The sequence below is a fragment of the Hemiscyllium ocellatum genome, chromosome 15, assembly GCF_020745735.1.
Source record: "Hemiscyllium ocellatum isolate sHemOce1 chromosome 15, sHemOce1.pat.X.cur, whole genome shotgun sequence".
NCBI classification, from domain to species: Eukaryota; Metazoa; Chordata; class Chondrichthyes; order Orectolobiformes; family Hemiscylliidae; genus Hemiscyllium; species Hemiscyllium ocellatum.
This window is the reverse complement of record NC_083415.1, coordinates 34,637,396-34,654,883: the sequence shown is the minus strand read 5'-3', so window position 1 is coordinate 34,654,883 and position 17,488 is coordinate 34,637,396. Positions and strand designations below refer to the sequence as shown.

Genomic DNA, 17,488 nt, shown 5'->3' with positions numbered 1-17,488 from the left:
TTCCCATCTATCCACTCCACCCTCCTCTCTGACCTATCATCTTCTCCCTCATCTTCATCTACCTAGTGCATTATCAGCTACCTTCCTGCCTTCTCCACCCCCTCCCATTTATATCTCAGCCCCCTTGGCTCACAAGTCTCAATTCTGATGAAGGGCTTATGCCCGAAACATTGATTTTCCTGCTCCTCAGATGCTGCCTGACCTGCTGTGCTTTTCCAGCACCCCATTCTCGACTCTGATCTCCAGAACTGTAGTCCTTACTTTCTACTACTCTTTTAGATTACACAAATATTTTGCAGGGGTTAGTGTTTCAATGGTACTGGTAAGATTCTGGAAAATTCTTCTAATTACATGTCCAATCTTAGTTAAGGGAAGTATACACTATCATGGGCAAGGTCTTTGTGCAAAAAATCACATAAGCTGGCAAGGTTGGCAGCTTTCTGTTGAAAATTTAGTAACATTAAAAAAAGAATATTCCCCTTGATTTTCTGAAAGTTCTCTGGTGGTTGATCGATAGAATCCTTAGAGGAACAATGTTAGCAAACTGTCACATATAGTGAAAGCATAGGAACAAAAGTAGACCATACCATCTGTCAAGTCTGTCCTGTCATTCAATCTAATTATTGTTGAGACTGTCAGCAATAGCTCTGTTTCTGCTACTGTTACCTGTAAGACAATCAGATGTGTTCAAGCACTATTGTAGAGAACTGAGCAACAAGTTTAGACTGACACTCCAGTGCAACACTAAGGTAGTGTTACACTGTTGAAGATTGAATGTTTCCTGCAGATGTCGCTTCAGTGGCCATACACCATAGAATAGGGGATTTAGCAGATTGCCTATGCTCAATACGGTGGTACAGTTGTTGACACTGCTGCCTCACAGTGCCAGAGACCTGGGTTCAATTCCCAACTCAGGCGACTGACTGTGTGGAGTTTGCACATTCTCCCCGTGTCTGCGTGGGTTTCCTCCGGGTGCTCTGGTTTCCTCCCACGGTCCAAAGATGTGCAGGTCAGGTGAATTGTCCATCCTAAATTGCCCGTAGTGTTAGGTAAAGGGGTAAATGTAGGGGAATGGGTGGGTTGCGCTTCGTCGGGTGGGTGTGGACTTGTTTGGCCGAAGGGCCTGTTTCCACACTGTAAGTTACCTAATTAATTTTGTTCTTCATGAGTTTAGAGGATGTGCACATTGATGGGCAGGTCAGCATTTATTCCCCTCCATAATTGTCCCTTGAGAAAATGTTGGTGATCTGTTTTCTTGTGCCAGTGCAATCCATATAGTTTATGCACACCCATAGTGCTGACAGGTAGAGAGCTTCCATTCCTTTTAGACTTGGTAGCAGTTTGATACAATTGAAAGGCTTCCCAGGTCACCTCAATGAACATTTACGACTCAAACACACTGCTGTAGAGCTGGAGTCAATTGTAGACCAGGTCACGATGGCAAATGCCATTCCCCAAAGGACATCAGTGAACCAGATGGGTTTTTATGACAATTGGCAATCTTGAGGATTTTTATGGCAATGAATAATAGTTTCATGGTCATCTTTAGACTAGCTACTAATTTCAGATTTATTAATTGAACTCAAATTCCACAAGCTGCCATGATGGAAATTAGACCTGGGCCCCCAAGGAATTATCACTACACAACCACCTCACTGGTGCAATGGGGCATTGAGAATTCTCGTGACCCTTTCTTTGGTCACCTCAGATGAGGTGTCCCATCTCAGTTTCCTCACTTTCATGGGTATTTGCATCTGTTTCTCCTGCAAAGACAACATGAAATAGAAGATAAGGCAGTGCTACATGGAGAAGGAAACCTCGTCCAATTGTTCTGGAGCAGCATTTCATCTTCAGCAGGCTTATCCATGAGCACTGAGCATTGTGTCAGTGACTTGCAAGATTGAGGAGCAGCATCTGTTCTCTGCAGATGCTTTGCATGTTGCATCAAGAGGGTAACACTGAATATTAGGAAGGCTCAATCACATTACCAGACTATTAAGGGTCATTTAACCTCTTCTGACATGGAAACATTTTCAATGGAAATCTCCCAGGCATTCTCTATCTCTGCAATCTGAAACTAAGCCCTCGTGGTTAGGGGTGAGGACAGTCTCCATGTATCAGCTTCCTGGCCTCACTGTTGCTGTACAACTTGTGACATTGCATGAATTGACATAGTATGGTAATACCCTTGAGGGTACACACGTTTTGGGATAAAGTAAGACTTGGAGTAATTGAGTGATTACTCAGTCTTTGGCCTCCTGTATCGATGTTATAGGGACAGGCACAGTGTGAGAGGCTGTTGAATTGGAGTCTGAGTTTAGGAAGCTGCTGCCAACCCTGGGCTGCAAAGTACACTTGCATGTTGTTCTGTTCTCTTGGCAGAATGGAGGAAGACTGAACTAGAAGACTCTTTGCAGCTAAATGAAGTTATCTGTAAATCAGCAGATGTATTCCTGATGAAGGGCTTTTGCCCGAAACATCGGTTTTCCAGCACCACTCTAATCTAAACTCTGGTTTCCATTGTTTTTACCTTGTAAATGAGCAGATGCATTTCCCTCAGCAGAGGTTACTCTTCAAAAAGTATATCATTGCTCATGATGTCCTGAAGTGGTATAGAGATATTTGTAGTCAAAGATAAAGCTTTTGAAGCCATTACATTGAGGAACAGGTAGCTTGTGGAAATCAATGGTAATATGAAGTGAACAGGCTGTGATATATTTCACAGAATGCACAATGAGCCAAACTTTATCGAGTGTAAAATTCAGAACAAGTTGGGTTTGAAGGTTACAATGGCATGAAATAAAGTTTCAGGGACATTTGAGTGGCTGAAGAATGAAGACAAGCAATAATACAGGTTTACAACTAGGTGGTCTTTTTACACAGGCAGAACATTAGTATGAAGGTAAGAATGTACCAAACTATTTTATTGCAAAAGTGTTAACCAGTTTATTTTTAAAATGGCAGTTTCACCTACAGATTCTCCACTTCATAGGCAAATATATAATTGGAATATACCATCGATCCTCTGCACAGTGTTCCCGTCAAGTCTCTCATTTGTTTACATTCTTGCCAGGATTTCACATTGAAATTTTGATTTCTCCTAGTAAGTCACAGAGTTGTTACATCGTTACCCATGAGTAAACCGTAATGAGAAATGAAAATTGCTCAGTAGTGAGAGAAAGGTCTGCTGGAATGAACAGTTATCTGTTCTTTCACTGACATGAATTATGATGCTTCCCAGCCACAACTAGATTTTCACCAAGACTATGGAAATGAATGCTCTGTGTTTCTTCAGCTAGCTACATGTTACAATGCACTAGATTTGCCAATTAAATATTTATGAATAATAAATGTCAGACTATACCGGGAACATTACGGATGTCAAACAATCACTCAGTAGTAACTGAGGCTTTCTGACATGTAAAGCAACTCCTGTAACCAATCACCAAACTTATTTTGTAACATTTGGCTTGTTATTTTTACTTTTGAAAGTCTTAAATGTTCTTTGGGAAATTCAGCTTAAAATCTAACTCTTCATTTGATTTATTGCTTTTCATGAAAGGTTAAAAATAGTTTCCTGTCTCACATACTGCGATGGGATACAATGTATTGAAAATGCTGATAAATAAAACAGTTTAGAGAAAATAACAGTTCAGCCACTTCACCATATGTATATACACAATATTTTGCAGACTTCAGAATATATCATATGCTTAGTCTTAGTATTGTTTCAATTAGATTCCAGGTGACTGGTGTCTGTAGTATAAGTGCTTAGCAAGTATTAATAAAATGGATGTTCTCCATGGATGGGATAGGTTGGCTTCAAATGAATAAAAAACTATGAACTGAAGGACAAGAACATGATTCAATCTGTCGAATCCACTTCCATGTTCCTCTGCACTGAGGGTTACCGATTGCATGCCACTGCAGAATCTGATTCCTGTGAGAGAGAGAGAGACTTTAACGATTCCATGTGAATAACATTTAGCATTCACTGAACTTCAGAATTAGTTTTGCTATCTTGTCTTTCCTCATAAGCTATCTTCTACAGCGTTATCAGTCTCAAACAGTACTTAAAGCAAATTCACAGAATGGTTACTTAAAGAGATTTCGGCGAAAGTGAGGACTGCAGATGCTGGGAATCACAGTCAAGATTAGTGTAGTGCTGGAAAAGCACAGCAGGTCAGGCAGCATCCAAGCAGCAGGAAAATCGACGTTTCAGGCAAAAGCCCTTCATCAGGAATTCCTGACTTGACTTAAAGAGATTTGCTGTATGCAGCATGGTGGTTCTACACTTGGCAAAACTTGTGAAATGTACAAACTTCATTTAGTGGAAACATTATAACTATTCATTTAAATACACAAACCTGAATTCATTTTTGGATTTACAATAAACATGAGCATTCACCACGTGTTAGAGAGTTGTTTAAGAAAAAAGAAGGAATTCTATTAATATAGCACCTTTCATAAACTATGGATGTTTCCAAGTGCTTTAAAGGCATATTAAGTATAATCATAGTTGTAATATAGGAAAATATCAGTAACGTGGAATAACACCACATGGAAATGCAAAATGTTCACTGCTGTTCCTGGATTTTAATCTGCTGCAATAGATTTTTCCAACAAGTAGTCCTGTCCCTGGAACCAACAGCAGATCTATTAAGAGCAACCTATTGAGGCAATTGTCCAATTAAGCCTTGCCTTTCAGAGTTGCCAACTCCATCAATGGCTGTCAGCTCACAGGCCCCAGCAGTGTTATCAATAGATGTAGCTGCAGAACGGACTAAGGCTACAGGAAGTGGGACTTGGTATCTCCAGATTGAAGCAACCAGAAAGACCAGGAAAGTTTTTTTTTAAATTCGGAGGCTGGACAGGCAGGTCCCAGAAACTGGAAAGTGACAGCGCCGGGGCGGAGGGTTACCGTTGTGGGGGTCTCCACGCACCATGGAGAAGTGGTCATCAGTGAATGGCCCACAGCCCCAGGAACTCCACTGGGAACCTACCAGTATCCACCCGCAGTCTCCCCATGCAAGGGGGCTGGCTGAACATGGATTAAAGTGCTCATGGGCTGAGAAGTAATCACTAACTAGCCACCTGCCTCAGGTCAGTGGACAGCCATTGACAATATCCCATGGCGATGACAACAGGTCAGCTTGCTCTCACAACAACATCCATCACCAATTTGTGAAGCTTCATATGTTCATGGGGGAACTGGTAAAATTCAGACCCACCTAAACCTTATAGAAACTGACTCATTTTCATCTCATCAATGTCAGATTCAGGGAGTGAATACAATAACTTACTTCAAGATTACTATTTAGAAGAACTGAAAGATTCTTCAGCCCCTGAAAAATTTGGTCAGTGGCAGTCAGTTGGGAAAATATGGCGCGATCAGAAAAATGAGATTCTTGACTTTGAAAGAAGTCTAATTTTGTAGGCAAGGTTGAAATGGCAAAATGAAAATCTCACTGGTGAGCACTGAGAGGCTTATTTGCTTGCTTTAACATTTTTTTATTACCTGTTCTCACCTTATCTATCTGCAGTTTGCTATTCTCCCGAATGATCAAAACAAGATGGTGACAATTCCTGACATGAAAAACAGAGCAAGTACCTTGGGGGCTCACCAATAGCTTCTCTGGGTCTTCACCTTCTCAACAGGATCTCAGGGCATGGTCCATGGAAGTGGCCACCTGCAGCCAGCCATCCAGGGAGGTGAGTATTGAACATGCGCGAGCCTCACTATATCATCATGTCACATCTTTGATTCATTCCTGATGATAGGGGCTCTTGCCCGAAACATCGATTCTCCTGTTCCTTGGATGCTGCCTGACCTGCTGTGCTTTTTCAGCACCACACTCTGATCTCCAGCATCTGTAGCCCCTACTTCCTCCTCGCTTAGAATAGAGTTCTCTATGTCAACACAGCACTTTGAAGCACACAGGGCACCTTTCAGTTTAATGCTGTTGCCAAATTAACTTGCATTCAGGGACAGGCACCCACCTCATGCATGGAAGCAGAGTGTATCTCTGAGCTCTTTGGCTGCTTTCATACCACTCACTCACTTTGCAACTATATGAATGCTCTCAGTATCTCTGTACTGCCTTGACTTATGTTTTTGTATTTTGCAGCCTCATGCATAGCTTACAAGCTCACAGGACTTCTGCCTTCTCCTGCCTTTTAGCGCAAACACAAAGCCAGGCAGTTTGTTAGCGTTGTCGGCAGTGATCTGTCAAGGGGGTAAACATGTTGTTGGATGGCACCACGCTAAATAAGTGTCACACCCACAGCATGTATAAGACGTGATCACAGCATTCACACTGAATGTGCTTCAAACAATTGGCCACCTCTCAAAATACAATGGGAACAGTCTTCTGAAAAGTCAAAGGGGCCTGTCATCAATCAGGGGCTCCCACCACAATCAGTCATAATTATGTCTTATAACAGTCTAGAGACTTATATACAGTCAGTCAGTCACTTGTTGCTGTCTGGACACTGAGCTACCTTCAGGCCTCCAGCTCCATTGCAACCACTTCAGAGATTAGCGGTAAGTCATTTGGGGACCTTCACAGAGATCAGTTAGGAAACTGGTCACTCATCAGTCAAGGCTGTCATCAGGGTGGTTGGGAAATGTGCTTTGACTAATCTTTTATTGCTCCCGATCTCCTTTCCTTCAGAAGAGCGAGGTACATTGCCAGCACTGACTGAGGATGTTCTACGGAACTGTCACAGAACTACATCATCTACTGAAATGGGATTGGCAACCTGTAGGGATGAGTGGGTGATCCTATCCCAGAAGTCATCCAGGTGATAGCTGCACTCAATTTTTATGCAACCAACTGCTTCCAAGTATCCACTGGGGACCTGTGCAGGATCCTCAATCTATAAATCTATCAAAAGCTGTTCCCATTACAATCTGTACCAGATCACACCACTTCATCTCATTTCCCTCTGACTAGGTCAATGCTGCAGTTCAGGCAGCAAGCTTTGCCCACATCGCTGACTTGCCCACATTCAGGTGCTAAAGACTGTACATACATCATGGTGAGAGTAACACATCATAATGCAACTCATTTCATCAATAGAAAAAGGTTCCATTCCATCCACATACAAGTCATCTGTGATCATCAGTACCACCTCTTAGAAATCTGCATTAGGTACCGTCGGAACTGCCATGACGCCTGTAAGCTTGAGAACTTTCATGTTCCTGCTTCAATATAAAGGTTGGATGCCTTACAAAGATAATTACTGGGAGACAAGGGCACCAGTCTGCAACTATGGCTGCTGACTCCATTACAGAACACCATGACTGAGGGGGAATCTAGTTACAACACAACCCATTCTCTCACCAGGGCCAATGTCGAGCAGAACCTCGGCATCCTGAGTACAACATTCTGACACTTGGAGCAGTCAGGAGAGCCTTGTGGTACACCACAATCATTTCATGTCATGCTCTGCATAATGGGAGCAGGCAAAGAGAGGACATAATGGACAGAGAAGAACTGGGACAGTGGGTGCAGTCTTCTGAGGAGGATGATGGAAACATTGAGCGGGGACCATCATCTTCATTGTGGTAGAGTGGTGTAATGTTGGAAGCATCAAGCAGAAAGGACTTAACTGACAGTGGATCAGATAGACAACGTTGCAAAGGGTTTGCCTTGATGCAAACTATGGTCTAGCAAGTCCCATATTAATTTTACCTCGCAAAACTAGCAGACTCACATGATAGGATTCAGCTGTCATTATAACAGACAACTGAATTAATTAGGGTAAAAAATGAGGTCTGCAGATGCTGGAGATCACAGTTGAAAATGTGTTGCTGGTTAAAGCACAGCAGGTCAGGCAGCATCCAAGGAATAGGAAATTCGACGTTTCAGGCATAAGCCCTTCATCAGGAATGAGGAGAGAGTGCCAGGCAGGCTAAGATAAAAGGTAGGGAGGAGGGACTTGGGGGAGGGGCGATGGAGATGTGATAGGTGGAAGGAGGTCAAGGTGAGGGTGATAGGCCGGAGTGGGGTGGGGGCGGAGAGGTTAGGAAGAAGATTGCAGGTTGGGAGGGCGGTGCTGAGTTGAGGGTTTGCCGGTGGAGGAGTCCAAGGACCTGCATGTCCTCGGTGGATCTGCCACAAGTTCACCTGTACCTCCACACACATCATCTATTGCATCCGCTGCACCCGATGTGGCCTCCTCTACATTGGGGAGACGGGCCGCTTACTTGCGGAACGCTTCAGAGAACACCTCAGGGACGCCCAGACCAACCAACCCAACCACCCAGTGGCTCAACACTTTAACTCTCCCTCCCACTCCACCGGCAAAACATAACAACACGACGGTTGGAGGAAGAACGCCTCATCTTCCGCCTGGGAACCCTCCAACCACAAGGGATGAACTCGGATTTCTCCAGTTTCCTCATTTCCCCTCCCCCCACCTTGTCTCAGTCGGTTCCCTCAACTCAGCACCGCCCTCCCAACCTGCAATCTTCTTCCTAACCTCTCCGCCCCCACCCCACTCCAACCTATCACCCTCACCTTGACCTCCTTCCACCTATCAAATCTCCATCGCCCCTCCCCCAAGTCCCTCCTCCCTACCTTTTATCTTAGCCTGCCTGGCACTCTCTCCTCATTCCTGATGAAGGGCTTATGCCCGAAACGTCGAATTTCCTATTCCTTGGATGCTGCCTGACCTGCTGTGCTTTAACCAGCAACACATTTTCAACTGAATTAATTAGGTCCATCTTACACTGTTGCATACGATCCAAGATTACCTCTATGATGTAAATCTTCGTGAGCTCTCTATGCTGATACTGGCTACAAATGAAATATGACTTAACTAACTGGATAACATTTAACAGTTTAGCTTTATGACAAAACATACCCAACACCTTTAGGAATAATGAATTCTGTCATCTCTAAGACACACAACTCTAGTAAGCAAGAAACTACCTTTGTTGGGAAAAACATTTGAAAAAAGTAATTGCTTGCCTTTCAGCTTCAGAGCCATCACCATAACATCTTTGGAACTTCGAGTTCAGAGCAGGAGGCTGGCATTCTACACAAACAGTGAATCCTTCTCGCAGATACTGCATCCACCGAGTGTGTGGACGGTTTTCCAGCAAGCAATGCTGAGTCAATGATTTCACTTTAAATTCTACACAATACCTATGGGGCAAAGGAGAGAGACACAAAATCTAATTTCTGGAAAAGTACACCAGTAAATATAAAAGGCACCAGTAAATACAACCGCCACCAATTAATACAAAGTACAATGGATATTTCTAAGAATGAGAATGAAGGAGAAGGTTTGAACAATTCTTTTTGTATTAGTAGCATGGCTTGATTTACTATGTTGTAACTGAGGCACAGACTACAACCATTAAAAGGGAATTGATTGAGTATTTTGAAAAAGAACACTATAAAAAACATACAGGGTAAGAATATGTAAATTGAATTGACTAAAGTAGACATTTCCAGCTAGGAACTTGCACTGAATGACTTCCTTTTCAGCCGTTTCTAAAATACTGTGCATTGTTAATTATTTTGTGAAATAGCTGTAGCAATGACCAGCGATAAAACAAAATAATCTGCATCGCATTGATGTGGAATCACCTGTCATTTGGCTCCTGCTCATGATGGTTAGCTGCTAAGATAGAATTGTTGTTAACATCACTCACAGGCTTGTAGGGTTAGAAGATGTGGTTATTGTTGCAACCTCTCTTCACAGCAACAAACGTGAAACGATAAAAGGAATGAGTGCCAATCAATGGAGGATTTCTTACTTTATGAGCTAATTTATTGGTTACAGATTACAGCTAAAGTATTACTGTGGAAAAATAATGCAGTTAGGCAGATCCAGAAAAGTGCACCAATTTTAAATTTCAGCCTCAAGGTTAGATGAACCCAATATTAAAAAGCCTGTTTTTGTTGTCAATATTAATTTGCGTCTGTAACTAAATGCAACAAGCTAGACGTAAGTTTACACAAAATTATTATAATTTATCAATGGGAAAATTGACTTGTCTTAATTTAACAATGCAAAATAAATGGCAAACAGTGGATCATGGAGATAATTTCTTAGATGACAGTTTCAGATGTATCTCAGAGAGGAAGTTGTTGTATATAGTAATGATTCTGAAGACATTAATGTTAAAGTTACCTTGGCTCCAGCTATGCAATAGATGACACACTCAGACATGGATTTCACCCCTAGCTTTCATAGGGAGCAGATGTATTAGTAACAACTCCCTAAGGTCCTAGTAGTGATGCCTGACCAAACATAGTTGGGACTTATTGCCATTAATCAATAAACCTTCTTATTATCTGAGAATTGTTCCTCTTTTGAGGACTGTATGGTGGTGTATCCTCCATCATTAATCACCAGATAGACCCGAGACAATGCAAAGCCACAGGAGGGGTGGTGGCCAAAAACTATCTCAAAACCCCTTCCACACACTAGTGGGAGGTGGCAAATACTAAATGGTGCCAGGAATAGAAATACCACAGAAGTGGTAACCCCCCAGTAGATCTCACATGCAGCTTTCTGCATGCTGTTTAACCCAGTGTTGCAAATACACTTATTGTGCATATTTTAAAGGCAGAGGACAGTGGGATGAGAACAGGGTGTTAGTTACTTTAAAGTTCAGAATCAAACTCAGAATCTCATGCTGTGAGTAGCCAGAACAATACTAAAAGGAACTTAGGCTAATTCTATCTTCAGCATTAAGTCAGTGGAAGAGAGTACATGAAGTCTCGTGATTTATTTACTATTGAGGGTCAGCTGAATCATAGTAAGTGGCAGCAAAGTGATGTTTTGCAATTGAGGATCTCTGTATTCATGGGTTCATGAAGGGCAGGTCATCCTAAACTAAAATTATGGACACAGTTGACAATGGGGACTCAGTAGATGTGTGTACCTGGATTTCCAAAAGGCTTTCGACAAGGTGCCAAACAAAAGGCTGCTGCATAATATAAAGATGCTATGGGCAATGTATTAGCATGGACAGAGGATTGGTTGACTAAGAGAAAGCAAACCGTGAGGATAAGTAAGTGCTGTTCTGGCTGGCAATCTATAACTAGTGGTGTGCCTGAGGATCGGTGTTGGGACCACGATTATTCACAATTTAGAGAGGAACCTCAATTATCCGAACATCAATTATCTGAATTTTGGATTATCCGAAGAAGATCTCAAGGTCCCAATAGAAACATACAACATTGGAGGGCGGATGGGGGGGGCGGGGGAGGGGGGGGGGGTGCGGACAGGGGCGGGATTGGACGGGGGTGGGGCTTGCACACGCTGAGCTGCTGCCTAGTATCCTGAACAGGGAGCAGACTTAACAAAAAACTCGGAGCCCCAGAGGAAAGGCATTGAATCAATTAACCGAATAATCAATTCTCTGAACGAAATAGTCCCCGCCCGTCTCATTCAGATAATCACAGCTCCTCTGTGCATAGATCATTTGGAGTTGGTAACAACATGTAGTATACCAAAGTTTGCAGATGACACTAAGATGAGTGGCAGAGTAAGGGACTGTGAAACTTTGCTGGGGAATGTAGATACTTTAAGCAATTGGGCAAAGATCTGGCAGATGGAACACAATGTTAATAAATTTGTAGTCATCCATTTTGTTAGGAATAAAAGTAAAAAGGACTGTTACTTGAATGGTAAAAGGTTGCAGCATACTGCTGTGCAGAGAAACCTGGTTGTCCTTGTGCATGAATCACAGAAGATTAGTCTGCAGGTACAGCAAGTAATTAGGACGGCAAAGGGAATTTTGTCCTTCATTGCTAAAGGGATTGAGTTGAAAAGCAGGGAGATCATGTTGTAGCTGTATCGGGTGCTGGTGAGGCCATACCTGGGGTACTTCGCAGTTTTGGTCTCCTTACTTGAGAAAGGATGTGCTGGCACTACAGGGGGTGCAGAGGAGGTTTGCTAGGTCAATTCTGGAGTTGAGAGGGTTGTCTTACGAGGAGAGAATGAGATTATTAGATTCCCTACAGTGTGGAAACAGGCCCTTCGGCCCAACACTATGGGCAATTTAACATGGCCAATTCACCTGACCTGCACATCTTTGGACTGTGGAAGGAAACCGGAGCACCTGGAGGAAACCCATGCAGGCACAGGGAGAACGTGCACCTGAGGCTGAAAATGAACCTGGAACCCTCATGCTGTGAGGCAGCAGTGCTAACCACCGAGCCACCGTGCCGTCCCAGCATTGGAATTTAGAAGAATCAGGGGACAGTCTTATAGAAACATATTAAATTATGAAGGATAGATAAGATAGACGTAGAGAGGGTGTTTCAACTGGCAAGTGAAATTAGGACCAGTGGGAATAGCCTCAAAATTAGGGGAGCAGATTCAGGACTGAACTGTGAAGGAACTTCTTCACCCAGAGGCTTGTGAATCTATGGAAATTCCAGCCCAGTAAGTGGTTGACACTACTTTAGTAAATGATTTTAAGGATAATATAAATAAGTTTTGAACAATAAAGGAATTTAGGGTTACTGTGAGAGGAGGGATAAGTAGAGCTGAGACCACAAAAGGATTAGCCATAATTTTATTGAATGGCAGAGCAGGCTCAAAGGGCCAGATGGCCTATTCCTGCTGCTGGTTCTGATGTGCTAATGTATTCAAGCAGCAACTGGGCAGAATCTCCCTAAATTTGGTGAAGGCATTGTGTTTCTGGATCACACTGTTCAGTTTGTAGTGAACTAACAGGTAGTATGAGATTGGCTCAAAACACAGGATACTATCCAAACACAACAGGACAAAGAGCAAGAGAATGGAAGATGAACACAAGATAGAGAGCAGCTACCTCAAAAATAAGCATAGATCCATCTAATTCACTGCCACAGGCCATATAGCACATACACATCGATAGAATGGAAACCCTTATGATTCACAAGATCAATGAGCTTGTCTGCGATAGCCTGTGGGACCATAGATTAGGTGCTTAGGACATCTTAACTCTGCATCTGCAAGAATCCCACAGCTGTATCCTGCTTTTCTGAGTGTCCATGGGGATTAAATAATTTGAATGTATTAACATGGCATCAGACAGTTGTGTAATGTAAGCATGAACTGATGAAGGGTCCAGCCTGAAATGTCAGTTCTCCTGCTCCTCAGCTGCAATCTGACCTTCTGTGCTTTTCCCAGTGCCACACTTTATTATACAGTCATAGAATCATAGAGATATACAGCACGGAAACAGACCCTTCAGTCCAACCCGTCCATGCCGACCAGTTATCCCAACACAATAGTCCCACCTGCCAGCACCCGATCCAAATCCATCCAAACCCTTCCTATTCATATACCTCTTAAATGTTGCAATTGTACCAGCCTCCACCACATCTTCTGGCAGTTCATTCCATACGCATACCACCCTCTGTGTGAAAACGTCGCCCCTTAGGTCGCTTTTATGTCTTTCACCTCTCACCCTAAACCTATGTCCTCTAGTTCTGGATTATCCCAACCCAGAGAAAATACTTTGTCTACTGATCCTATCCATGCTCCTCATGATTTTATAAACCTCTATAAGGTTACCACTCACCCTCCAACATTCCAGGGAAAACTGCCTTAACCTATTCAACCTTTCCCTATAGCTCAAACCTCCAACCCTGGCAACATCCTTGTAAATCTTTTCTGAAACCTTTCAAGTTTCACAACATCTTTCTGATAGGAAGAAGATCAAAACTGCACGCAATATTCCAACAAAGGTCTAACCAATGTCCTGTACAGCCGCAACATGACCTTCCAACTCCTGTACTCAATACTCTGAACAATAAAGGAAAGCATACCAAACGCCTTCTTCACTATCCTATCTACCTGCGACTCCACTTTCAAGGAGCTATGAACCTGCACTCTCTTTGTTCAGCAACACGCCATAGGACCTTACCATTATGTGTATAAGTCCTCCTAAGATTTGCTTTCCCAAATGCAGCACCTCACATTAATCTAAATTAAACTCCATCTGCCACTTCTCAGCCCAATGGCCCATCTGATCAAGATTCCAATGCAATCTGAGGTAACCTTCTTCGCTGTCCACTACACCCCCAATGTTGGTGTCATCTGCAAACTTACTAACTGTACCTCTTATGCTCTCATCAAAATCATTTATACCAATGATAAAAAGTAGTTGACCCAGCACCGATCCTTGTGGCACTCCACTGGTCACAGGCCTCCAGTCAGAAAAACAACCCTCCACCACCACCCTCTGACTTCTACCTTTGAACCAGTTCTGTATCCAAATGGCTAGTTCTCCATGTATTCCATGAGATCTGACCTTGCTAACCAGTCTCCCATGGGGAACCTTGTTGAATGTCTTACTGTAGTCCATATAGATCACATCTACCGCTCTGCTCTCATCAATCCTCTTTGTTACTCCTTCAAAAAACTCAATCAAGTTTGTGAGACATGATTTCCCACACACAAAGCCATGTTGACTATCCGTAATCAGTCCTTGTCTTTCCAAATACATGTACATCCTGTCCCTCAGGATTCCCTCCAACAACTTGCCTACCACCAATGTCAGGCTCACTGGTCTATAGTTCCCTGGTTTGTCCTTACCACCTTTCTTAAACAGTGGCATCACATTAGCCAACCTCTAGTCTTCCGGCACCCCACCTGTGACTATCAATGATACAAATATCTCCATAAGAGGCCCAGCAATCACTTCCCTAGCTTCCCACAGAGTTCGCAGGTACACCCCCCCAATCATGTCCTGGGTATTTATCTACTTTTATGCATTTCAAGAAATCCAGCACTTCTTCCTCTGTAACATGGACATTTTTAAAGATGTCACCATCTATTTTGCAATATTCTATATCTTCCATGTCCTTTTCCACAGTAAATACTGATGCAAAATACTTGTTTGGTATCTCCCCCAACTTCTATGGCTCCATAGCAACCTTGCTGATCTTTGAGGGGCCCTATTCTCTCTCTAGTTGCCCTTTTTGTTCTTAATGTATTTGTAAAAACTTTTTGGATTCTCCTTAACTCCTAAAGCTATCTCATGTTCCATTTTTGCCTTCCTGATTTCTCTACTGCCATCATACAATTCTAAAAATGTACTCGATCCATCCTGTTTATCCCTGACATATGCTTCTTTCTTCTTCTTAACCAACCCTCAATTTCTTTAGTCATCCAGCATTACCTTTACCTACCAGCCTTTCCTTTCACCCGAACAGGAATATACTGTCTCTGGACTCTTGTTATCTCATTTCTGAAGACTTCCCATTTTACCTGCAAACATCTACCCCCAGTCAGCTTTTGAAAGCTCCTGCCTAATATCATCAAAATTGGCCTTTGTCCAAATTAGAACTTCAACTTTTAGATCTGGTCTATCCTTTTCCATCACCATTTTAAAACTAATAGAATTATGGTTGCTGGCCCCAAAGTGCTCCCCCACTGACACCTCAGTCATCTGCCCTGCCTTATTTCCCAAGAGTAGGGCACGTTTTGCACCTTCTCTAGTCGGTACATCCACATACTGAATCAGAAAATTTTCTTGTTCACACTTGACAAATTCCTCATCATCTAAACCCTTAACACTATGGCAGTTCCAGTCTATGTTTGATAAGTTAAAATCCCTGACCATAACCACCCTATTATTCTTACAGATAACAGATCTCCTTACAAATTTGTTTCTCAATTTCCCCCTGACTATTCGGGGGTCTACAATAAGGTGATCATCTCTTTCTTATTTTTCAGTTCCACCCAAATAATTTCCCTGAATATATTTCTGGGAATATCCTCCCTATGTACAGCTGTAATGTTATCCCTTATCAAAACGCCATTCCCCCTCCTCACTTGCCTCCCTTTCTCTCCTTCCTGTAGGAATATTAAGCTGTCAGTCCTGTCCATCCCTGAGCCATGTTTCTGTAATTGCTCTGATATCCCAGTCCCATGTTCCTAACCATGCCCTGAGTTCATCTGCCTTCCCTGTTAGGCCTCTTGCATTGCAATAAATGCAGTTTAATTTATCAGTCCTACTTTGTTTTCTACCTTGTCCCTGCCTGCCCTGACTGTTTGACTCGCCTTTGTTCTCAACTGTACCAGTTTCAGATTGAAATCTTTCCTCACTATCTCCCTGCCACTCTCCACCACCCCTCCCCACCCCATCCACCTCACCCACCTTACCAGTTTAAATGCTCCCAAGCAGCTCTAGCAAACCTGCTTGCCAGTATATTAGTCCCCCTACAATTTAGGTGCAATCCGTGCTTCTAGTACAGGTCACTTCTACCCCAAAAACAGCTTACAATGATCCAAAAAGGTGAATCCTTCTCCCACACACCACAGCACGGTGGCTCAGTGGTTAGCACTGCTGCCTCACAGTGCCAGAGACGCAAATTCAATTCCAGCCTCAGGCGACTGTCTGTGTAGAGTTTGCACATTCTCCCTGTGTCTGCATGGGTTTCCTCCGGGTGCTCTGGTTTCCTCCCACAGTCGAAAGATGTGCAGGTTAGGTGAATTGGTCATGCTAAATTGCCTGTAGATTTAAGTGCGTTAGTTAGGGGGAAGGGGTCTGGGTGGGTTACTCTTTAGTGGTCGGTGTGGACCAGTTGGGCTGAAGGGCCTACTTCCACACTAAATCTAATCTAATCTGCTCTATCTTCATATTCATGCCCCCACTAGCTCGTAGCACCGGGAGTAATCCAGATATTACGACTCTCAAGAACCTCCTTTTTAAATTCTTGCGTTACTCTCTGTAATCTCCCTTAAGAATCTCAACCTTTTCCCTTCCTATGTCGTTGGTTCCAATGTGTACAATGACCTCCTGCTGGCCTCTCTCCTCCTTAAGAACATTGTGCAACTTCTCTGACATATCCTTGATCCTGTCACCAGGGAAGCAACACACCATTTTGATTTTTCGCTGCTGGCCACAGAAACGTCTGTCTGAACCTTGGACTAGAGAGTCCCCTAACAGAATCAATCTCTTCTAACCCGACGTACCCCTCATTGCATTAGAGCCGGTCTCAATACCAGAAACTTTTCTATTCGTGCTACGTTCCCCTGTGAATCCATCACCCTCTACATTTTCCAAAACAGCATACTTGTTTGAAATGGGGACAGCCACAGAAGACTCCTGCACTAGCTGCCTACCTCTCTTACCTTTCCTGGAGTTAACCCATCTATGTGACTGTATCTGCAACTTTTCCCCCTTCCTATAACTGCCATCCATCACATCCCCTTGCTCTTGTAAATTCCTCATTGCCTCTAACTGTCTCTCCAACCGATCTGATAGGATTTGCAACCAATGGCATTTATTACAGATATAATCCTCAGTAACCCATAAACTCTCCCTAAACTCCCACATCCGACAAGAAGAGCATATCACTCTACTAAAGGCCATTTTTGCTTCTTTCAATCTACAGACCCAGAAAATAGCACTGCTTTATTCCTTTACAAAACACTGCTCCAGGCTAAGTAAATACTTATGGCTTATATTTTAAGTTTAATCAAGAGACAGATCTCAATAAAACATATAATCAAGAAAGAG

General features: G+C 43.0%; 1 protein-coding gene across 1 annotated transcript in view; it reads right to left on the bottom strand.

The window, feature by feature from the left end:
- Nucleotides 1-2,921: 2,921 nt before the first annotated feature.
- The window catches only part of si:dkey-7k24.5 (somatomedin-B and thrombospondin type-1 domain-containing protein), a 30,646-nt gene continuing 16,079 nt past the window's right edge, over nucleotides 2,922-17,488 (bottom strand). Inside the window, exons 4-5 of the mRNA XM_060836042.1 lie at nucleotides 8,979-9,155; nucleotides 2,922-3,940 (exon numbers count right to left, since the gene is read on the bottom strand). Coding sequence (XP_060692025.1) covers nucleotides 3,823-3,940; nucleotides 8,979-9,155 — 295 coding nt within the window. The 3' untranslated portion in view covers nucleotides 2,922-3,822. The remainder of the gene's footprint in view (nucleotides 3,941-8,978; nucleotides 9,156-17,488) is intronic.